A 24,118-nucleotide genomic window follows, 5' to 3' on the forward strand; every position below is an offset into this window, starting at 1 on the left:
TCAACCGTCTCAGATTGACTCTGGGTGCTGACCCACAACTGGGACTTCTTTGTGGTGGCTCCCCTTTTGAGGAGCGCCTACCCCAGAGAGGTGTGTGTGTGGCTCCCTCTTTACTTGCCTTCAGGAGGAATTTAAAAACGTTACACCCAGGCATTGAGTGACTGAAATATGCTGCTCCCCCATCATCTAGAAATTATCAGCTGTAAGAAGATGTGACTGTTTTACGTGCTTTAGATGCTCTCAATGATTTCAGGTGTCTTTAACTGTTTTTGAAAGTTTCACGTAACCTGTTGCTTTACCTTTAGTTATATTGTTTGGTGTTTTTAGATCTGGGCTGCTCTGGGAGGAAGGGCAGGATAGAAAATTAATATTGACCATGGTGATGATGATGAGATTATTATTAACAACAACAACAGAAGAGATATGCCTTGACAAGCTAGATTCAGACAATTGGGATCCCTGCAGCAACCAATTACAGTACAAGCTCACCATATGCCTCCTGCAACTGTACGAAATGCTGGTCATCTGTGGCCTCTGACCTTGCCGCTAAGCCCAGCATTACCACCTCTCAACAGATGCTTGGAAATCTGGAGTAGAGGGGAGCAAAGAGGTGGCCAGGCCGTACTTAATCATGCGTTCAGAGGCTGGAGATCAACGCCTCCCTGTGCTATTACAGACACCATGCAGTGCCTCCTCTTAAGTGGCTCTGGTATGACTCTTGATCATCTCCCAAAGCATCCATGGCAGGCAGGGTGCAGGATATGGGGCTATGGACAGAAATAGAGAAAGGGATGCACACAATCCATGATTTCTGCTGCTTCTCAGATAAGTGTGTGCTGCTGAATTGCTCTTGCTTGCAAACACCCAGACAGAATTACAGATTTAGAGCAGCCGCTTCATCTTTGAATGAAAGCCAAGCTGCTTTATCCCATAGTTTAGCTCCTTCTCTGTCGCTGTAGGAGTGCTCATCAAGAGCAGCTTGTGTTTAATATCTTGGAAACACATGTGGGTCAGCGAGACATATGTACCGAGCGTCGCCAGCACATATATGGGAGCTGTCGACCATCAAGGATTCAAGTTAATCATCATAGTGTTCAGCATTTATACAGTGTTTTCCCCCCTCCTCCTTTTTCTGTTCAAAGCACTTTGCCTTGGTACTTTTTAGTCATCCTTGCTGCAACAGTTCTGGAAGGATGAGCAGAACATACTGTTGTGGATTTGTGGGTTCTAGACACACCTAAATTCTTGGACCCAGTAACAAGACGCTTTTGGGGTGTTGATGCTGTGAACCCCTCCATCGTAGGCTCAGGTTTTATATATGTGTAAATAAACCATATAAATCTGCTGTCCCTCATATCCAATAGGAAACACAGACCCTGGTTAAGTGCCTGGAACACCTGGAATCTTGCGCCACTCAAGAGATTCAGGTGGCGTGCAATAATACAATCTCACTTGTATTTTACATAAGAAGAACCTACTGGATCAGGTCAATGGCCCATCTAGTCCAGCACCCTGTTCTCATAGTTGCTGAGCAGATGCCCCTGCAGAAGAAAGCCCCCAGCAGGATTTGAGCACAAGAGCACTCTCATCCTGTGGTTTCCAGCAACTGATTTTCAGAAGCATTGCTGCCTCGGACCATGAAGGCATAGCCATCGTGGCCAGTAGCTGCCGTTATCCTCATTCTCCTTCGTGTATTTGTCTACTCTTTTAAAGCCATCTAGGTTGGTGACCATCACTGCCTCCTGTGGGAGCGAGTTCCATAGCTTAACTGTTTCTGCCATATCCTGAAGACATGTTTTTGTAATATTTGTTTTTCTTTGAGTTGTCTATCCACACACACAAACACACACGTTTGTAATTAGGGTAAGCATACAGATATATTTGCAAATATTGTGCAGATTTGTGTGATGAGTTTATGTCTCAAGTCTTTTAAGTATCTAGCAGTGCACTTGCCAGGGGACACAACCCCCTCCCAAATGCCAAACCTGCAGCCAGCCCTAGCTGGGGGTCCACCTGCTACTGCCAATCACCTGCTACTACCAATCATTTTTACCTGTAGATATCGGAGATGTGATTGCAGTGCCTTTTGCAGTCAAAGTACATCCTCCACCACTGAGATATGGCCCCTCCTTGGGATGCAGTCATAGTCCCTGTCCCCCCCCCCTTAGCATCCCTCCCAACTGGCTTCAAGCCTTGGAAAATGTGTACTTTAAAAGAAAATGAAGACCAGTAATTTGGCTCAAGTGCTATGTCACCCCTCTGAAAATACCTACGTTCCTAACTTCCAAATAAGGGATGTTAAGCCCCATTAAAATATTAGCAAGTGTTTTCAATGCTCTGGAGCTGTTTGATTCCAGACTTAAAATACTTCCAGAACTGAGCTCTGTTTTGACTTTGAGTAAGAATGGGTTTCTTCTGGGTAGAATTCACAAGGGACCTACAACTAATTAGAAACACCAGATTTTCCCCTTGGTATCCACTCTGGAAAGCGGAGCATTTTAGAGCTAGTTATCTGACAAAATGCTCACCAGTTTCCATAAGAACTGCCTTTATTGGGCTGTGTTTCCAAGTGGTGCCCATTGCAGTATTGGATGGCCGCTACAACATGGTCCCATACTCAGGCAGGTTGTGATCAACCTCAGGTGGAAGAAATCACTTATTATCCGTTAGCATGCCCCTTATATAGAGATTCAAGAGACTGCTTTCTGAAACCTTTGTTCATGCATGCAAGCAAGAAAGCAGGCACACCCTGGCAGAAATGGCCTGGTTTCTTTTGAGTGACAAGAATAGATTTGCACAGGGCTTTCTTTCCAGCTGGAGCTCACTGGAACTCAGTTCCAGCACCTCTCAGGTGGGCACCATTGCCACATGTCCCGGTACCTCTTTTTCTAGAAAAATAGCACTGGATTGTAACTGATGCCCTCTATGCATCAGCTGCAAAAAGAAAGAAAGAAAAGAAAAATCTGGAAAAAGGAGTTAGATAAAATTGCTATAAATTGTTGTGCTGATTTGGAGGTTTAATCTGTGATCAAGCTGAATTTGAGTTTGTTGGTGTCTCTAGTAACTTACATCATGGATGTTGGCAAACTGGATTTTTTAAAGGCAAAATAATATTAGAATTGGAGCTGTCGGAGATGCATAAAGGAAACTGTTTTAATGCTCAGGAACTCTGCAATGTGTTTTTTTTAGGTTATGGATTTTTATGCTCTGTATTATTTTCTTAATACTGTTGCCTGATACTTGTTTGTCATGGCCTTTGGCTAGAACAGTAAACTTAAGAATGTGAACCTGACATAAAATACAGGCTGCATAGTGCAGCGCTGATACTTTTGGGTTATGGGTGGGGGCCCCTATTATTCACTAAACTTAGATCTTTGCAGTGACAGGCACTGTGTCACTTGGGGTGACGTACATGCTAATTCACATCGGAAATATAAAAGTGCCTTCCCAAATTAGCACACCCTCTAATGGCTTCTTCTGCCACCCAGTCTGGATAGTCATTTCAACAAGCCTCAACTTCAAGAGGAAGACTTGAAACAGGTCCAAGTGTAATTTGCAAGGGTGCTGGAAATCCAGGAGCATGGCAGTCTGACATAAAAGGTGTTTTTGTCAATCACGCAGGTAAAAATGAAGCACTGAAATACGTACAATCTAGATGTTGTCAAACTTATTAGTTCGAGGGGAGTGTTCATTCTCCCATTCAAGTTCCATTGGGCAATAGCAATGGACTCCAGGGCTTTTCTATCAGCTCAGCTCAGCCCTCCCTCCCTCCCTCCCTCCTCCCTCCTCCTTGAGCTGTTCCCATTCCGGCTGATATTACAAGAACATGGCAATCTTCATTTTTCTTCCTCCCTCACAACCCCCTTTCCCCCTTTTGTGTCCTGTCTTTTAGATTAGGGCAAGGGACTATAAAAAATATTTGTTAAGAAGCTGCAAGAATATTAGTTTGGAGAAAAGGCGAGAAGCGGCGACATAATATAAGTTTATAAAAATTATGCGTGGCATGGAGAAAGTGGATAGGGAAGAGGGTTTTTTCCTCCTTATAGCACTGGAATTCGTGGACATCCAATAAAGCTGAATGTCAGAAGATTCAAAACAGGCAAAAGAAAGCACTTCTTCACACAGCGCAGAGTTAAACTGTGGAACTCCCTCCCACAGGAGGCAGTGATGGCCACCAACTTGGATGGCTTTAAAAGAGGAGAGTGCTGTCAATGGCTACTAGTTTGTTGCCCTAGGGAGTTGTATTGCATTTTGGTTAGAATTATAGTGTCATATCCAATGTCAGCCCTGCTCAAGAGCAGTCCTGTTAATGAACATGACTACCCTAATTTCATTGGGTTTGCTCTTAGTTGGATGCAATGCTTAGTAATACCTTTCCAGATTCGCTTGCACCTATGCATACAAAGCAGCCTCAGTCACTTCTATGCAAATCCGCCTCTTCTGCCCTCTTGTTTTGGTGGGGTTGCTCCTCTTTGGGGCAATGTGCTGTGGGACTCAAGAGGCCCAGCTTTGTGTCTGCCAGACCAATATTAGGACATATATTATTTCATCCCGAATTCCGTCAGTACTAAATCCACCCCCCTGCTCCATTCCCATTTCTACTTTTAAAAAATACATTTTTTTAAAAAAAAAATGCTGGTGTTGTTTTGATTCTTCACCCCCTCAGTTTAGTGGAAATGTCACAACGTGACCCTAATACATCAGTCTGCTGGAGTGCAAATGCTCCCGACTTCAAATACCTAAGCTGGGATTCTAATGGACTTCTCTTGTCATCTCTTTGAAAGCAGGTCTTCTGGAGAAACGGAGGCATTTAATGCAAATCCAGGAGTGCTGCTGCACTCTGAAGGAGGAATTTTGTGTTGTTGTGTCCCCCCCCCTTGCACCCGTGGTTCCTCTTAACCCAGTTTACATGTAGTTTGGTTCTCTCTTTCCCCCACCTCTCCCTCTGTAACTCTCTCCTGCTTTTCGACAACAGTTTTAAAGGATGCAGAGAGCGCTCAGCAAGCTTGCATTAGTAAACCAGGCAGAGCCCATCAACATTGGATTTAGCAGGCATGTTCTTCCTCCCCCTTGACTGCAGAGGTGAGCTAAGCTTTGCCACTAACCTCCTTTCAGCCCAGAATGTTGTATCTTATTGTATTGCATTTATTACATCAGATTCCATAGCGACTTACGCCAGTGTAAATATGCAGTATGAAAATCTGATAAAACAATTTGAAATCAGAAGAATGAGGAAAGAAGTGTGTCTTCAGGATATGATGGAAGCATTGTGAACCCATGGAACTCACCGCCACAGGAGGCAGGGATGACCACTACTTGGATGGCTTTAAAAGAGGGTTAGGCAAATTCATGGAGGAGAAGGCTGTTGATGGCTGCTAAGCCAGAATGGCTATGCTCTGCCTCCACAGTTGGAGATGGCAGTGCTTCTGAAGACCAGTTGCTGTAAACTACAGGAAGGGGGGGTGCTCTTATGCTCAAATCCTGCTTACAGGTTTCCCACAGGCATCTGTTCAGCCACTGTGAGAACAGGATGCTGGACTAGATGGGCCCCTTTTGGCCTGATCCAGCTGGCTCTTCTTACGTTCTGAAACTGCAGAGCGGGCAAGATGCAGCTCTGTGTGAATATAGACCACTGGTCATGCTGGCTGGAGCTGTTGGCAACTGGGGTCCTGCAACACCTGGAGGGCCACAGCTCCCCCACCTGTGCTTTAGGCCAATGTGGTAGAACTTGGGAAAGGTAAGCTGCAGACTCTCATACGGCGCCACTCCACCCTCAGCCCTTGCTAAAGCAAGTCAGTCGCTTGGAGCTCTCCATGGTGCTGCAGCCACGGTGAGTCCCTGGCAAAAATCCCCCCTAGAATTTCCCAACTAAAGCCATGGAGTGTAAGGTGTGTTTTTTTAAAGAACCAAACACAACAAGCAGCTAATATTTGAATGTCATAAAAGTAATTTTTGTTGTTGTTGCTCCACCATTCAAATGGATCCACAATTAAAGAAGCAGCAAGGATTAAAAATGGAAAGGATGACCACTGGATCAAGCTCCATCTTTGCTAAGCGACATGGCCTCTGAGCCGCAGCGCACATGCATTGCCAAACCACCATTTGCAACTTCTACTCATCCTTGATGCTGCTGCAAAATCACGGAGAGATGCCCTTTACTGCATGTTCTAACTGGAGGCAAGTGCTGCTCTTGATCAAAGGAGAAGCAAGTCTTGCCTTGTATCATATTGTGCCAGCTTGCCATGAGCCATCTGACAGAATTCAAGGATGCACAATGGCCAGGACAGGTGAGGGACATCCCTTCTTTACCCTTGACAAGGAAGCCCTCATTGCACACCTGCAATTTTGTTTAGGTGCATGTAGAAATTACCCCCTTTGTGTTTCGTCCTAATTATATAAGCAAAAATGAAATGTGATCTGGAAAAAAACACAAATGCTGTGTCAGGGAAAGAATGTGATTAATGGTTAATTAACAGCTGTCTTAATATTATCAATTGCTAAGTCACTCATGAAGAACAAAGATTCAATGATTTGGGGACCTAAATTAATCTTTCATGACAGGGCCTTGCGGCTTTGTCATAGCAAGCATCTGGCAATCTCAGTGGGAGGGAGAATGGAGAGTGAAAAAGGGCTAGGATGGTTTAGGGCTAGAGTAATACTTACAGCCAGATAGATTCACAAATCAGCTACGCCAGAATATTTGCACTAGCAACAATTTAGGGCAGAGGCAAATGCAGCATTTTTACGTGCACTGAACTTAGCTTAAATGCACCTTTGCTGCCCTGAAAATACACATACATTCATCTGTCCCTGAGGGAGCTCTGGGTGGGAGGAGGAAGAAAGGTTAAGCAATGTATTGTCAAAAACCCAGTCATGGTAAGCACCTATAAGCCAGTGCCTGTGACGTCGCCAATATGCTGCTGCGCCCCCCCCCAAATCCTGCAACCGTGTTCCAAGAACTGTGGAGGCCAGCTGAGAGGAGTTGGCCAAAGAGTCCAGCTTCAACTCACAGTCAGGGCACCACTCCCTCCATCTCATGCTCAGGCACTGCAACAGAAGACAAACAGAACAGACCTACCTTACAGGGCCCGTGTAAAGTAGGGGGGGAGTTAGTGTGCATTGGCACAACGGGGGAAATGTAGTTGTGAGGTCCTGGAAAAATAGTGGGTGGAGCAACAAATGCCAAAGGCCAGTTTCTACACACATCTTCATCCTCCATCCAGACCAGCAACAAGCATTTATGTGTCTTTAAGGGCATAGCTCAGTCAGGCAAAACACCTATGCTGTAGAGCAGAACCAGACTGGATGTGGCCTGGGCAGAGTTCCAAGGGCCAGAGAGGGAGGTCTGTGGGGCCAGAGCAGAGGTGGATTTAGGGGAGTGCAAGCGGTTCAACTGCACTGGGTGCAGAGCCTTGAGGGTGCCGCAAGTATGATGTAGAACGGAAAGCAAGAGGCAGGGGTGAGGAACTTTGGTGCTGCACAGGGCACTGCTGAAATTTGAGACCCCTAGGTCTGCCACTGGCCAGAGGTTCCCCGCCCCTGAAATAGACACAGAACATGAATGCATAAAGCAGATAGACGGGAAACATTTCCGGATGCTGCAAGCAAGAGTGAAAAGGAGCAAAACTTCTCCAAAAATAACTTGCTATCAAAAGTTCAGCATCTCAACTTAAAGGTGACTTTGAAAAGGAGGGAGGGGCTGAGAGCCCTCAGAGGTGTTTTTTTGACTGGTGTGTCCCCCTCTTCTCAAAGACCTGCTTTGATGTTATGTAACCATTTCTTTCTTCCCAGGCAGTTGGGGAATCAGATGAAGCTGCTTCTGTGATAAGAAACCAAGAACATTATTAAAGGAACACTTCAGTAATATTTTATATAAAATTCTGTTTGTGATTTATTAATAGCTCCATGCGAGAGAGTCACGCTTATTATTTAGACAACCGATACACGAGCCAGGTTTGGAAATCAAAATCCAAACAAAGGCAGGGACTTAAATCTAAGGAAAGATTTTTTTTAAAAAGAGTATGATGGGAGTTTAATGTGTACAGCAAATAAGCAAAGACGTCAAGTCAAGACAACACAACACAGGCCAACCACGGGCTCGTCTTCAGGATTAAACTGCTTCAATTAAAATAGACAAAACAGGTTTATGAAAAGCTCTTTGGAACTTCTCTGATGTCCTGAAATTAAAACAAAAGGCAGAACTTACAACTCAGAACGCTTCCGACTGTCTTTCTGTTACAAAGCCTAGCAGAGGAAAAGAGCTAGTTAGGATTTCAAACACAAGGGGGGAAATGAACGTGGCTTATTCACTTCAGCTTTTGACAAAATGGTCTCTAAAGCAGCTTGCACCAGGGCTGGTGTCAAGGGTCAGAAAGGTCGGGCAGTTGCTGAGGGTGCAAGACCCAAACAGGGGCGCCACTGGCAAGCGCTCCCTAAGCCTGCTTGCTTGTTCACCTGCCTCTCACTCTGCCTCAGACAATGGCAGTGGTGGTGAGTCGAAGGCTACAATGCTTGTTTGCGCACTGGCAATCTGCTTGGCGAGCAAATGATTTTAGCAATGAAGAGGAAGAAGAGCAGGAGATGAGATGAGGAGGTTGACTTGCTTTGGAAGGGGGCCTCACGAAGAAACAGGTGTGTAGTTTGTCTCTTGAGGCTCAGGTAACCTTAATGGATAGGAGTGACACTGACCAGCTACGGCTTAGCTGCCAGCTATGACCATTCTTGGACAGGGACAGCCTTTGCCCCTCTGCAGAGCTGAGAGAGGGAAAGGAGGGTGTGTTTTTTGGGGGTATGTGTGTGTGTGTGGCTCATTGGTTTGCACTGTAAAGACAGCAGCAGCCTCCAGGTGGCAGTGAGAAGGGGCTAAATTGGACATGCTTGAGGATTATTCCTATTAGAAACTAGGAATGGGATTTATTTGCTTTCTGAAGCAGGAAAGGAGGGGCAGCATGGAGAGGGAATCAGAATATGCTGAAAAGGAAAGGAAAAACCACAGGCTTTAAAAAAAACAGAAAAGAATTTGCGTAGACTGTACCTCTCCTGGCCTTTGCCCACCTCTGGTGAAAGTGCTTGTGGAAAAGGCTATGCTGAAAAAACGCAGATTTACAGAGACGTGCAAATTTATCATTATGCAACAGGGATAAATTAATTGTATGGCATTTGCATACTCTTACGAGGGAGTAAATCCCATTCAACTCAATTGGATTTGCTTCTGAAAAGACATGAATCCAGAGACTGGTGACTGACAGGGCTGATAATCCAGGGTGACTGACAGGGCTGATACCCAGAAGTACATGAAAGCTAGGAGTTATGTTTTATTGTTGTTATAGGTATTGCAGTGCAAGGTATTTCAACCTCACCCTTCAGTAACAAACCCAGTAGGGTGGTTTATAAGACACATTCCCAAAATGCAAAACTATGGGGAAGGGTGGTAACTCAGTGACAGAGCATCTGCTTGGCATGAAGACGATCCCTGATTCAATCCATTAAAAAAAATCCAATTGCCTTCCAGATTTTGCATTGTTTTCTTTTTGTTTAATGTATCTGTTTATTTATATACTGTAAGTCACCTAGAGACACCAATAAATATAATAAAATAATAATCCCCAGTGGCATCCTCAGATAAGGCTTGGAACCCCTTGCCTAGAACACTTGGAGAAGCCACTGACAGTGTAGACAATGTCGAGCTAGATGGACCAGTGGCCTCACTTGCCATAAGGTAGCTTCTTATGGCGCTAACATCACACTGATTTCCCACGCAAAGAGAGGGGAGCCAGCAGGGCAGGTATCCAAGGCTCAAACGCAGCAGGTCTGATGTCCTTTTCGAAGCAGGTGTGCTCCTGCCTGATACGAGCAAACTGCGCCACTTTTGCTGAACGTTGAGCAGCTTGCAGCGCTTCTCCCGGGGAAGAAAAGAATTGCGTTGGGGGCAAAGTCCCTGGGATTGCGCAGCCAGCTCAGGACGGCGCGCCCCTCACCCGTGCCTTCCTGGTCCCAGCCGTCGGAGCCAGCGAAGCGACGTTCAGGCTTTTCCTCCACCGGCGGAGCCTAGAGGGCACCCTCCACCTCCCTCCCGCCCAAGCGGCCGGGGATACCCCGAAGCGAGCGAGCGGGCGGCGCTGTGCGGAGAGCAGCGCGGGAGCTTGGGCGCCTGCCGCCCTCTCTCTCGAGCGCAGATTGGCCAGCCCGGGAGGCTCTTCCCTCTCGCCAGCCAACCGGCTCTCCGTCCGTGCGCGCTGGCCCCGCCTTCCCCCCCGTGCTTGCCCGCCGCCAAGGAGCATGCCGCGGCAGTCGCAGTAGAGCCGGCGCTGGAGGCGGCCGTCCGTTCGTCGGGGGGCTAGGCGGCAGACAGGCGGGTCCTTCTCCCTCGCCATGGCCTCGCTGCCGCGGCTGCCGTTGCTGCTCCTACTGCTGGGCTGGGCTCTGGCCGGCAGCATCGCGGAGGCAGCGGGGTCGTCTTCGAGGCGCCGCCGCCCGTCCTTCCACGGCCACGTGCCGGAGAACTGGCCGGCGGGGACGCGGGTGGGCGGCCTGAGTATCCCCCTGACGCGGCTGGCGCGGCCGGAGCCATGGTGCGCCAAGGTGCGCGGGCGGCGCTGGCAGCTGGAGCTGCTGGGCGAGGCGCACGGGCACTTCCAGGCGGCGCTGCAGGCGCGCTCGGGACAGGTGTGGCTGCGCACCCGGCGGCCCCTGGACCGCGAGGCCCGCCCGCACTACTCCCTGCGCCTGGCCCTGCGCTGCCACCGCCGCGCCGCCCCTGCCGAGCTGGCCGCGCTCAGCATCGCCGTGCTGGACGCCAACGACAACGCGCCCCGCTTCGCCAACCTCGGGCCGGCGTCGTTGGTGCGGCGGCTCCGCGTAGCCGAGACTCTGGCGTTGCGGGCGCCGGTGTGGCAGGCGCGGGCCCAGGACGCTGACGCGGGCGCCAACGCCGAGGTGCGCTACTTCGCCCGCCCGCCCAGCGCCCACTTCTTCGTGGTGCCGCGCAGCGGGCGCGTCGTCCTGGTCCGCTCCCTGCTCCACCTGCGCGCCCCGCTCCGGCTCCGCCTCTTCGCCCGCGACCGTGGCCGGCCCGCCCTCCTCAGCGCCCCGCTCGACCTCGAGGTCCTGCCCGAGCCCGTCCAGCTGCCGCCCCCAGACGACACCCCGCTCCGGCGACGACGCGCCCTGCCCCTGCCGGATCCCCCGCTGGCGTTGGCGCTGCCCGAGGATGCCCGGCCCGGCACCCTCCTGGCCAGCCTCCGTCCCGCCGCCCGCTTCGCCGCGCCCCGCTTCCAGCTCGTGTCTCCCCCCGCCGGGGAGGCCCCCGTCCGTCTGGACGCCGACACCGGAGAACTCACCTTGGCCCGCGGCCTGGACCGCGAGGCCGCCGCCCGCTGGGAGGTCGTCTGCCGCGTCCAGGACAGGACAGGTAGGCGCTGGCGACGGCGGGGCGGACAAGGGCCTAATTCCGAAGGGAAGGGGGAGCGGAGCAAAAAGAGCGAGAACCCCACCCCCCAGCAGTCACGCCAGGGGATGCAGCTTCCCGCCTTCATGTGCTTGCTGCGTTGGAGCCCAGCTCTTCAGCCCACTTTGGCTTCCATATCAAAGGAGGGCAGTTCATGGCCCGTGCAAAATCTCACCGACCACCGAGCTGAGGGCAGGGCAGAGGTAGAGTGGCAGGGTGTGTGGGGCTGAGAGGGAAGCAGCCCTTCCCTTCCTCTGCTGTTGTGGCCTAATAATGTGGTGGTCACAGTTTATCCTTTAAGGTGGCCTGCATGGTTCTCCCCAATTAGTCCTCCCAACAGGTGGGATCAGGTTGAGAGACAGCGGCTGGCCTGAGGTGATGGCGTTTGAACCCTGAGCCTTCCAGGTCCTAGACTGGGGTGGGGAACCTGTGACCCTTCAGGTGGTATATAACCAGAACTCCCACCAGTGGGGCCAATGGTGGGATGGCCAGGAAGGATGGGGGCAACATCTGGAGGGCCCCCACAGGTTCCCCATCCCTGACCTTAACCACTACTGCACACTGTCTCACCTATGCCACACTGGCTCAGTGATGTGGGCCAGGAAGCTCTGTCCATTTGCATTTAGGATTATGCATATGACACACTTAGACTGTCTTCACACCTCCCCTTGTCTGTGCATTTGCTGCTTTCCCAGAGTTGGGTTTTTAATCCACGTTCATACAACATTATCCAAAATGGAGATCTATCCTGTATTTTGTCCTATGGCGTGATGCTGCCGTTTCTCAAACCAGCTTCACCCCTTAAGATGTTCCTAATTCCTAATATGTCTCTAGCCATCATGGGAACACCTTTGCACAGGTTAATGGCAATTCTCTGCCTGTCAGCAAAAAGCCAGTCTGCTTTAAGGCAGTAACCTGAACTCCTTGAGTCCAGTTAGAATAGGTGGGGCTTCTTTGAACCTGTTTTGAAAGGCCAACAAGGCCTGTCACATCTTTCACAAAAGAAAATCTAGCATCATGCCTCTCTGGAACTACCAAAGCAACCAGCAGTTATTAAACTTCCCAGGATTGTTCCAAGACAGTTTGCTGCCTAAGGTAGAGGTGGCCCTGGCAACAGAACCTCCACAGCATCTAATAACAGCAGGCTGGTTGAGGAGGAATTGCTTAAGGGAACACCTGTGGCCAGCAGGCTAGTTTAGGGGAATACTGCCCACCCCTTCCCAGCATCTGATGTCCTGCCTAACAGTAGGGCCGGCCCACAAATTTCCTGCTTTTGGAAAATGTTTGTCTCACCAAATAGCATGAATTCGTTTGAGCCGCCAGCAAGGAAGCAGAGACTCGTAGTTCTGAACTACTAAGATGGAGCTGGGGAGCCTATGACCCTCCAGGTATTGCTGAAATACAACTCCCCTCGTTCCTTACTACTGACTGGGGCTGGTGGGAGTTGGACTCCAACAACATCTGGAGGGCCACAAGATTCCCACCCCCCTGCACTAAGGAAAGCAGTTCTGTACTATGAGTTTGGGTAATTTTAACTGCTTTAGCTCTGCCTCCTCTCCAGCCCCCTCCCCCCGAAAATAATCCTGCGACTTTAGTTCTAGAGAATTGCATCTTACTGCAGAACGACAGTGTCCCAAGTTTCACTGCAAATGTACTTATTATTCTCACATCCCACGTTTCTTCCAAGGGACAAGTAGCAGATTCAATGCTCTCTCCCCACCCCGCCACCCCAATTATATCCTTACAACAATCCTGTAACGTAGGTTAGGTTGGGAGATAGTGACTGGCTTAAGGGCATGCAGTGAGCTTTGTGGCTGTGGTGACATTGGAACCCCAGTCTTCAAAGCGCTAACCCTCCAAGCCACACTGGTTGCCAAATGGGGTGTGACTATTAAATCTGGAGTGCCCCGAAAAACTTGCCCCTTTTGCATCCAAGAGTGCATTCAGTGGGGATTTTTTTTTGGGACTGGCTTACATGTGACATACTGCTCTGGTTATGAATATCATGCGGGTGGGTGGGAGGAAATCCCACCACACAACCTTTCCATGTTCATATATTGCCTGGAATTTGTTCTCAAACTGTGATATAATGCCTCTTGCTTGCTCTCTGGCTTCTGCGTTGCTGAAATGTTGCCTGTATGCAAGGTCCATGTCCTCAGCTCTGCCTACTTTTGTCTCTGGCCACGCCCACTAGAATACAGTGGTACCTCAAGTTACAAACGCTCCAAGTTACAAACGCTTCAGGTTACAAACTCTGCTAACCTGGAAGAGTTACCTTGAGTTGAGAACTTTGCCCGAGGATGAGAACGGAAATCGTGTGCTGGCGGCGCAGTGGCAGCAAGAGGCCCCATTAGCAGAAGCACGCCTCTAGTTAAGAACAGTTTCAGGTTAAGAACAGACCTCCAGAACAAATTAAGTTCGTAACTAGAGGTACCACTGTACAGCCCTTTGCAGGTGAATATGGCTCTCCAACCCTGATGTAATGGCCCCGAGGAAACGAGGTGGCTTCTTTAAAGCTGTTTCTTCTGCATTATTTGTGTTTGTGTGTCAGAGCATGGATGTGCCCATTCAGCACATCCTGCTTTTTCTTATGACATAGCCATTGGGTGGAATTGCACCCTAAGCATGGACATGTAGTGCAGTTCTGGAGGAAAACAGTTGTCATGAACCTGAAGCAAGGGGTAGCCTTATTCCTTACAGACTCTGCTTCCTGCACAGAATTGCTAGTTTCCTGTGATGATCTGGTGAGTTGTTTAAATGCAATGGTTCTCTAATAATGTCATGGTCGCCTGGCAGTGAGAGCACTGTTGGAGGTGCAGTGTGTGTAGATTGGGGAAGGCACTTGGAATGAACGAGCTTCTGGAAGGCAGCCCTAGAGGCAGTTTGGCAATCGGCCCAATGGAATGGGCTCTGCTGTCCAGCCTTCCCATCAGATGTAGCCATGTGGAAGTGGCAGCTGATGGAATTTAGAATTGCTGTGTTCATGTGCATAGAAATGTAATACTTCCAGATATTTTTTTTTGACATTTTAAGGGGTAAAAGTCTTGTTTCCTGCTATTCTCCCAGAGGACAAAAAACGAAAATGTTGTGGGAAGTTGGAATATATATGCACTACTTCCTTAACAGGGACACGGGTGGCGCTGTAGTCTAAACCGCTGAGCCTAGGGCTTGCCGATCAGAAGGTCAGTGGTTCGAATCCCTGCGACAGAGTGAGCTCCCGTTGCTCGGTCCCTGCTCCTACCCACCTAGCAGTTCGAACGCATGTCAAAGTGCAAGTAGATAAATAGGTACTGCTACAGTGGGAAGGTAAACAGCGTTTCTGTGTGCTGCTCTGGTTCGCCAGAAGCGGCTTAGTTATGCTGGCCACATGACCTGGAAGCTGTACGCCGGCTCCCTCAGCCAATAAAGCGAGATGAATGCCGCAACCCCAGAGTCATCTGCGACTGGACCTAATGGTCAGGGGTCCCCTTTACCCTTTACTTCCTTAACAAACCTAATCCTCCTTTCCTGCTTTGCCAACATAAAATGCATCATTTGTAACTTAGATAACACAAACAGTTGTACAATTTGGCTTGTCTATGAAATGTACAGAGAAATCCTGTGCATGTTTACTCAGAAGTAGGCTCAATGCTTCATACTTCATGTTTTGAGTGAGGAAAACCACACACACACACACACACACACACACACACACACACACACACACACACATTTTACTTATGCCAAAGGAGAAATGATCTCTTAAGATTCCCCCCACTAAGTTCTTAACGTTTTAAGTGTTTCTGATGGACAAATAATAAAAGTAAAACCACAGAAAAAGCAGTCCACCCCCGCCTGATTTTTTTCTTTTTGACCCAGGCTTCTCTTTCTACAATGTGCCAAAATTTATAGAGCCATGCAATCATATTTTTATTGCACATTTATTCTATTTTTTAAAACTTTATTCCATACTAGCTGGCCCTGCCACGCGTTGCTGTGGCTGAGTCTGTTAAATGGAGACTCAGAGTCCCCCTTCAGACTCCCCTCACCTTCAGAGCCCCCCTGTTTTACGCATGTTCTGTTTACGCAGGCGCATCCCTGTGACTCCCCCCACCCTGTGCCGATCCATGACGTATCCCGCCCCCTCCTCCCCCCACCCCCAGCTCATCCCTGTGACTGGTCCCACCATGTCCTGACCTATCCCATCTCCTCCTCCCCCCATCCCCCACCCAGGCGAGTCAGTACCTCCATTCAGCCTAGTCTGTAAATGCTTTGGCCTAGTATGTACCGTATTTCTCCGAAAATAAGACACCGTCTTATATTTATTTTTTCTAAAAAAACACACACACACTATGGCTTATTTTCAGGGGATGTCTTATTTTTTTTCCTCCTCCTATTCCTGCCGCGGCCGGCAGTTCTGCTGCGCCTATCACTATGTCTTATTTTCGGGGTAGTAAATGGGGGCCAAGGTGCTGTTGAGAGGAAAGGTTTTATAGGTGCAGTACCAGTGTAGCCACCGCTAGAGGGCACTGGTTTGCAACCTGGTTCTTTTCCGAGCATGCACTTTTGGCTGAGTGGTGTGTTCTGGAACAGGTTTTTGGGGGGTCTTACGTGGCCCAGGTGTGACATTTGTATTTGCAAACTTTCTTAGATCCTTTGGACATTCGCATGGGACGTTGTATCCGAATTTGAACGCAATCGGTCAAGCGGTTTCAGAGAAAAGTGGAGACCCACCCACATGCCCTTTTTACATTTACAGTGGTACCTCGCAAGACGAATGCCTCGCGCAACGAAAAATTCGCAAGATGAAAGCGTTTTGCAATCTTTTTGTTGACTTGCAAGACAATTTTTTCTATGGCCGTGCTTTGCAAGACGTTTTTTTTTTTTTGCTTTGCTTTGTTTAAATTGGAAAACCGCAAGATGAAAATGACTTGCGGAATGAATTAATTTCGTCTTGCGAGGCATCACTCTGTGTGTGTGTGTGTGTGTGTGTGTGTGTGTGTGTGTGTGTATCTATATCTATATCTATATCTATATCTATATCTATATCTATATCTATATCTATCTGGAGTTGCTTTGGTGTTGGATGCCATGCTTTGACAAGGCCTCCAGTTTTCGTTTTCCCAGCTCTTCTTATTCTGCTGCACCTGATTGGCTCAAAGGAAGAGTTGTAGCTCAGTGGTAGACCATCTGCTTTGCATGCAGAAGGTTCCAGGTTCAGTCCCCTTATGGAATCTGCACGTAGGACTGGGAGAGATGCACCTTGTCTGATATCCTGGAGAGGTGCGCAGACTACCTTGAGCCAGATGGACTAGAAGCCTGACTGAGTATAAGGACCCTTCATATGTTCCTAGCATCTCCAGGTAAAGCTGGGAGAGACATCCTGCCTAGAACCCTGGAGAGCTGCTGCCAGCCAGTCCAGGCAATATTAAGTTAGATGGACCAGTGGTCTGACTAAGGCAGCTTCCTGTTTTCCTAGCAACTGTCCCACTAGTGAGTTGGCCCTTTCCCAAAAATGCGACATGTATCTTTTGTTGGGGGACTGTTACTTACATATATCTCTCCTCTCCCCATCTTGTTGCTGTAAAGAATAAAATATAGACACTTCAAAGGGAAACGAGTCCTCTTTGGTTGTGTAGCCATCTTTTTGAGATGGATGTCTTCAAAGTGTTGGGGACTGTTCTTGGCATGAGACAATCTATTCAGCGGGGATTGTGCCTTCCTGGAATGTGCTCTAATTTTTATTTAATAGAACTTGGAGCGGTGTATCTCGATGCCTTGTCTCCAGTTCTCTGTGCCCAAAATAATTCTGCATGAGGACTTTAATGTTGTCAGGAAGAGATCTCTCTCTCTCTCTCTCTCTCTCTCTCTTCCAGTGGTGGCTTCTATCGCTGCCATCTTTATTTCCCTACAGTCTGACTCAAAGTGCGGTTTAAGCTTCTTGAAGTGCCTCTAATCCACAGTCTTGCTTCTCTCCAGAGCAAATCAGTTTTCTTTAATGTTTTCTGCCAGTTCCGTGTCATCTGCAGGAGCCGCAGCAGAGAATGAATGGCAGATTACCCGGGGGGGGGGAGAGGGAGGGGGGAAATACGCTTGTTCCTGGAAGTAACTGCTTTCAGACTGACTGGTTTACTCTGCGGCCATGAGTCCCTTGTTTTGTTGCTAGCAAAATAAATTGCTACATCAAAAAGAAGTGGGTTTTTTTTGGGGGGGGGAGGGGGAGAGAAGGCTGGGCAAATTAGGTATATGTTACAAGCGTGATGTAAAAGTCTCTCTCTCCCTCCCTCCCTCTTGCATGCACACACACACATACATGGACACAACTTTTGCAAAAACCACTTTCTTTTTATTGTGAGTGTAATTGCCTGGAGAACTGCATTTTGATTAAAATTTAGAAGGACTGCCAGGAGCCAGATGGAATTGCTTCAGGGGGTTGGATGTACAACCCACAGACAGAGCAATCCTAAGTATAAGGAGCCAGCGGGATTTAGGCTGGTTTAAGATAACGGGGGGGGGGGGATTAAATTACCTCTGTTGCAAACTTTGCTCAGGAGTGGGGCTACATATAGCCAGCTGAGCCCTCAGACCCTCCTTTGGGGCAGCTGGCTGTCTATCAGGAAACCGAGAGTGGAGGAATAGCAAAGCCCTTGGCCTGATCCAGCAGGCCACTTCTTAGGGAGGTCTCTTTACAGCAGCAGAACCTCCATGCCCAGGGACAGTCTACCTCTGAATGCCAGGCAATGTGGGGAAAGAAACTGCAGAGTGCCGTTGCGCTCAGGCTTCCCACTGGCAGTTTGGATGCAACTCAGCTTGCTGAAAGGGGTTTGCATGGGCCAAGACAGATAAAACAGGGGACTTCCAGCTTCCCAGACTATCCCCTGTAACCTTTATCTCTATGGTCTTTGATGTTTAGAATGGTAAATCTTTGTTGTTGTTTAGTCGTGTCCAACTCTTCATGACCCCATGGACCAGAGCACGCCAGGCACTCCTGTCTTCCACTGCCCTCCCTCAGTTTGGTCAAACTCATGTTCGTAGCTTCGAGAACACTGTCCAACCATCTCATCCTCTGTTGTCCCCTTCTCCTTGTGCCCTCAAATCTTTCCCAGCATCAGGGTCTTTTCCAGGGAGTCTTCTCTTCTCATGAGGTGGCCAAAGTATTGGAGCCTCGGCTTCAGGATCTGTCCTTCCAGTGAGCACTCAGGGCTGATTTCCTTCAGAATACAGTGGTACCTCGGTTTAAGTACACAATTGGTTCCGAAAGTCTGTACTTAACCTGAAGTGTACTTAACCTGAAGCGAACTTTCTCATTGAAAGTAATGGAAAGTGGATTAATCCGTTCCAGACGGGTCCACGGAGTACTTAAACTGAAGCATACTTAACCCGAAGTATGAGTGTAATTGGTTCTGGAAGTCTGTACTTAACCTGAAGCGTACTTAACCTGAAGCAAACTTTCCCATTGAAAGTAATGGAAAGTGGATTAATCCATTCCAGACGGGTCCACGGAGTACTTAAACTGAAAGTACTCAAACCGAAGCGTACTTAAACCGAGGTATGACTGTAGATAGGTTTGCTCTTCAAGAGACTCCTCCAGCACCATAATTCAAAAGCATCAATTCTTCAGCGATCAACCTTCTTTATGGTCCAGCTCTCACTTCCATACATCACTACTGGGAAAACCATAGCTTTAATTATATGGACCTTTGTCGGCAAGGTGATGTCTCTGCTTTTTAAGATGCTGTCTAGGTTTGTCATTGCTTTTCTCCCAAGAAGCAGGCGTCTTTTAATTTCGTGACTGCTGTCACCATCTGCTGTGATCATGGAGCCCAAGAAAGTAAAATCTCTCACTGCCTCCATTTCTTCCCCTTCTATTTGCCAGGAGGTGATGGGACCAGTGGCCATGATCTTAGTTTTTTTGATGTTGAGCTTCAGACCATATTTTATGCTCTCCTCTTTCACCCTCATTAAATTCCTCCTCACTTTCTGCCATCAAGGTTGTTGATATTTCTTCCAGCAATCTTAATTCCGGCTTGGGATTCATCCAGTCCAACCTTTCGCATGATGGTACTGTTAATCTTAGGTTACATCAATTTAGCAACTAAATTTTGCTACTTATAGCTAGGGCTATAAGGCTCTTTCTTATCAAGAATGTGCTTCCTTTAATATACCAAGGCTCAGTTTGAATACCTTTCAATTAAAGGTGTGCTTCCGAGCAAGGATTCATTTTACTATTTATTTATTTCATAAAATGTATACACCACTTGATTGTTTAAAAAAAACCCCAAAACCCCAAAGAGGTTTAGAAAAAGATAAAAGCACTAAAATCGAGAAAAATTCACAGCCATAAAAAGTAAAAATACTACCTCGACTTTCTAAAGCATCTGGATAGGCTTATCTAAACAAGAATGCTTTTAGCAGGCGCTGAAAAGAGTACAGCGAAGGCAATTGCTTGATCTCAATAGGCAGGGAGTTCCAAAGTGCCACACTAAAGGATTCAGTTCTTGCAAATGCAGAACAGGTATTATGTGGTACCTGTGGTTCCAATTCCACCAACAGAAGCGGTTTTATTAAAGTTAAGTTTTGCTGCTGCATATGACCCCTGCATGCTAACAGCTGGAAAGTTGTGCTCAGGTCCTGCTTGCTTGTGGTCTTCAGGGGCATCTGGTCGGCCACTGTGAGAACAGGGCACAGGACTGGATGATGACTGCAGGGTCCAGGAGGGTTCAAATGGGGAGAGGTGATCCTTGAGGAGCTGTAAAAGTGCATGTATCTGTGCTACTTACTGGCAGTATTTGATTGGCATGACTCATCAGTTTGCCCATGGAAGGGCTGTGGAAGGAGCTTTAGCTGTGGAATGAGCATTGATGCCTTTGCCCTGACATTTTCATTTTGAGAAGGAGCCTGATTTCCATCCACCTCTGGATGGGATGCTGGGAAGATCCTTTCTCCTCTAATCCTCTGTCATCTCAGGCTCCTCTGACCTCCCTCCATCCCTCCGCATTAGCCTCGTAATCCCCTCCCGTTCCCCCGCTCCATCCCCTTCCCCTTTTCTTTCCAAGGGATTTGCTTGGGGTGATGTTTGGCATGTTCTTCAGAATAGGTAACGCCAATCTTGCAATATTTTATTTAAGCACATATTTGTATCTCTTAAGCACCGTGTATGTTGTGGAGGAAATCCAGCTCTGGTATTTGAATATTTTATCACATCAAGTCTTTAACTTTAATGAATGCAAAGGATTATGAGCTTAATCTGGGGCCAGAGCCCCACGCTAGCCGTGTTGGTTGTTGACGGGAGGCTTGTGTTCAGGGCAAGGTGGGGCACCCCCCCAGAAATCCAAAGCTGTAGCTCACTAAAGCTCCCACCACCGCCTTCGTAGTTTTCTTCTCATTCAGAAACTCCCTGCAGTATTTTCTGTCCCATCTCCCATGGTAGGAAATCACAGCACAGCCAAAAACAAACCTCAGTTATTTTGTGTGTTACTTCTTCACACAGTACATAGTTAAGCTGTGGAACTCGCTCCCACAGGGCGGCCAATAACCCAGAAGGCTTAGACAAAGTGGCTTGGGCAAATTAATGGAGGAGATGGCTGTCAATGGCCATGATGGCTGTGCTCTGAACAGCTGGAGGCAGCAATGCTTCTGAATACCAGTTGCTGGAAGCCACAGGAGGGGAAAGAAGGCTCTTGTGCTCAGATCCTGCTTGCTGGTTTCCCACAGGCTGGCCACTGTGAGAACAGTGGAGGCTGGACAAGGTGGATCCCTTTGACCTCATCCAGCAGGCTGTCTTACATTCTTATGTTTTAAAGTCCTGACTTTAATGTTCATAGCTTGACCCAGAAACAGAGGCAGTGTTGAAGGAGAGAAGGAAGAGGATGAAGCATCACTGGATCCACAGATCAGGTGATTTAAGAAGCAGAGTCCAGCAGGGTGTGCTGGTGTTGTCCACTACCATGCTCTGGGTGTATTGCCACCACTTCCACAAATGTAGGTCTAAGTGGAGAAACAGGTTCTAGGGTCTCCAGTTTCCAGTCTCTTCAGTGCACCTGTGTAGCCCACAGGGAACATTGTAGGTGTAGAAAGCAACACTATGCATTAAAACCTATTCGATAAACATTTGCCCAGTTGTTGCAACACTGTTCTTTCTGATGCTGGGGCTGATGGGAGATGCAGTGCAGAGCATCTCAAGGTCACCAATTTGGGGGAAGCTTTTCCTCTGTGGCCCATTCAACTGGATATGTCAGGAATTAAACCTGGGACTTCTGCACGCAAGGCACACTCTTGACCTTTGAGCTACAGTCCTGCATTTTTGCAGCTAAGCCATTACACCCATCTCCCTTCCCAAGTGGCAGTACTCAAGCCTTCCGCCGAGTCTTAGCTGTGATCCTGCTTCTAGTTTTCTCTTCTGTCAGCTGCTCCAACTTCCCCATTTCTTTTTATGTTGCGTCTTAGGTTGTAAGCTCCAAGGCAGGGACCGTCTCCTGTTTTAAGGACCCCTAAGCCTCCCTGGTATTCTTTCCAGCTGCAGAGCAGGGTAGAAAACACTTCGGAGAAAAATAAATAAATCTGTAAACACATTTCTTCTTTTTGTGGTTTATCATTCTGGTGTGTTGCTCACTTTCAGTGCAAGTGAATATATGTATGTGGAAAGCTGAGAAAACAAAGCTGTCTCTTTGCTGCCTTAAAGAGTTTTACACATACAGGAGATTTAGATAGGACATCTCTTACTGCAGGCAGTCAGATTATAAACATCTTTGAGAAGCTGTTTACATTTGAGCACCTAAGCTTTATAGACCTGCTGGCTGTTTTTTCTTCCTCTTACAAACATTTAATTTCTGCAGAAGTCGTCAGCTTTTCCTCCAGATCTAACTAAATTTCAGCACAAATCTGTTTAATCTGGTGACAGATGTAAATTGCAGAGCATATGGGTATAGTCTGCCTGGCTCCTAAAGCTGGTTTGCAACATTTCAAATGGGAGGGCAAGCAAGTTGTGAGACCAGTAATACAATGTTAGCTTCACTTGAAATGACTTCTAAATAGTTAAAATGCAGCTTATCCTGCCCTCTCCTCTTCCATTAGCCTTCTTTGATCTCAAATCTGCCCTGTAATGTTTGCTCAATGATTTGTGACTTCTTCAGGGTCTTTCTAAAGTGCTAAGGATTTGTGCATCATGTAGTCAGTGTTACCAAACAAAATTGTCTCCATTTTCTTTGAAAGGGATACAGAAATTAGATTTATTTTTTTAAAAAATAATAATTTTGGCATGTGGGGAAGAGGATGCTTAGCACCACCGCCAAATATTTTTTTAATGATTTCGCTTTTGGCAATTCTTGTACTAATTCCCTGTCTTATATTTTGGGAACTGTTGAAATTGTGAGGGGGAAACCTATTTGAGGGTAACACTTTTGTTGTGCTAATGGATTTGGCTAGCGCTGCAGCTTTTCATCACAGGGTGTCAGATGGTACAAATTTGAGTGCTTTCCAAATAGGGGTATCTCATGCAACATTCAAATTTGCATCCTCCCCGTGAAGATTAGTTTGAAGTTTGCCAAACAGTTTGGGCTTTGGCACTCCTTGGAATAAGCTTTGGAACAACTTTGGAAGCAGTAACCATGTTAGCCGACTTGCAGCAAAAACAAGTCTTAAACAGATTTATAGTGCACAAGCTTTCAGGTGCATGAAGTCGACTCTACAAATGTTTGTGCCACAATGAATTCTTTAATTTTTAAGGTTCCCCAAAGTACCTTAAGGTCACACCCACACTATTTATTTAAAGCACATAACCCCCCCCCCCGAATCCCAGGAACTATAGCTTACCCCTCACAGAGCACCCTTAAACTGTGGTTCCCACACTTCTTTGGGGGAAGTCACATGTTTTAAATGTATTGTGTGGATGTGGTGTTATCCCACATCCTGTTTTGCTGGCCTGCTCTCCTTCTGTCTTTTCCCACTGCCACCTCTGGCCACCCTTGCCATTGTGATTCTCTACTGCTGCTGGTTGCTGTATCCTCTTCCCTCCTTTTATATCAATTGTGCTTCCCTGCATCCTCCCTGTAGACACATCCAGGTACCCCCAGAAATCTTAATGATAGAGGTGGAGGGGGGTCTCACATGGCCATCTAGTCCAGTGTTTCCCATCCTTGTTTCCTTCCTGTGCCCCCCGTCCTACCTGTAGAAAGGTAGCTATTTAAAAGTTTTGTTTGTAAATAGAACATGTTTTTTAATTTTTTTATAATTTATACAAAATACAGTTACATAAAATGATAGGAAGATAATGAAATACTGTTGGAGCAAGCAGGAAAACATAGAATCATAGAGCTGGAAGGGACCCCAAGGGTCATCTTTCTAGTGCAACCCACTGCAATGTAGGAAACTCAGCTAAAGCATCTATGCCAGGTGGCCATCCAACCCCTGCTTGGAAATCTCCAAGGAAGGAGAGTCCAGAACCTCCCGAAGGAGATCCATCTTCCATGTATTATATAAAGTAAACAACACTTATTTGACCCCAGTTATTTGACACAGAGGGTGAAACCTACAGATAACAGTCCAAAAGTATACCCTCCAACATTTATCTGATGAAAAAGCCACTTCTGTGCCTTTGCCGGAGGTGGAGTTGTGGGCAGCCCGACGAGCCCATTGTGTGGGGGCTGCAGTGTCAGCCCCTACGCAATGGTAGTTCCCGCCTGCGTCATCCGCCCC

General features: G+C 47.6%; 1 protein-coding gene across 1 annotated transcript in view; it reads left to right on the forward strand.

Annotated features, from left to right (window-relative positions):
• The first annotated feature begins 10,371 nt into the window (after positions 1-10,371).
• LOC118086802 (neural-cadherin-like) overlaps positions 10,372-24,118 on the forward strand; it is a 101,918-nt gene continuing 88,171 nt past the window's right edge. The window contains exon 1 of the mRNA XM_088671082.1: positions 10,372-11,410. Coding sequence (XP_088527208.1) covers positions 10,372-11,410 — 1,039 coding nt within the window. The remainder of the gene's footprint in view (positions 11,411-24,118) is intronic.

Source organism: Zootoca vivipara, chromosome 6, assembly GCF_965207765.1.
Source record: "Zootoca vivipara chromosome 6, rZooViv2.hap1.1, whole genome shotgun sequence".
NCBI lineage: Eukaryota > Metazoa > Chordata > Lepidosauria > Squamata > Lacertidae > Zootoca > Zootoca vivipara.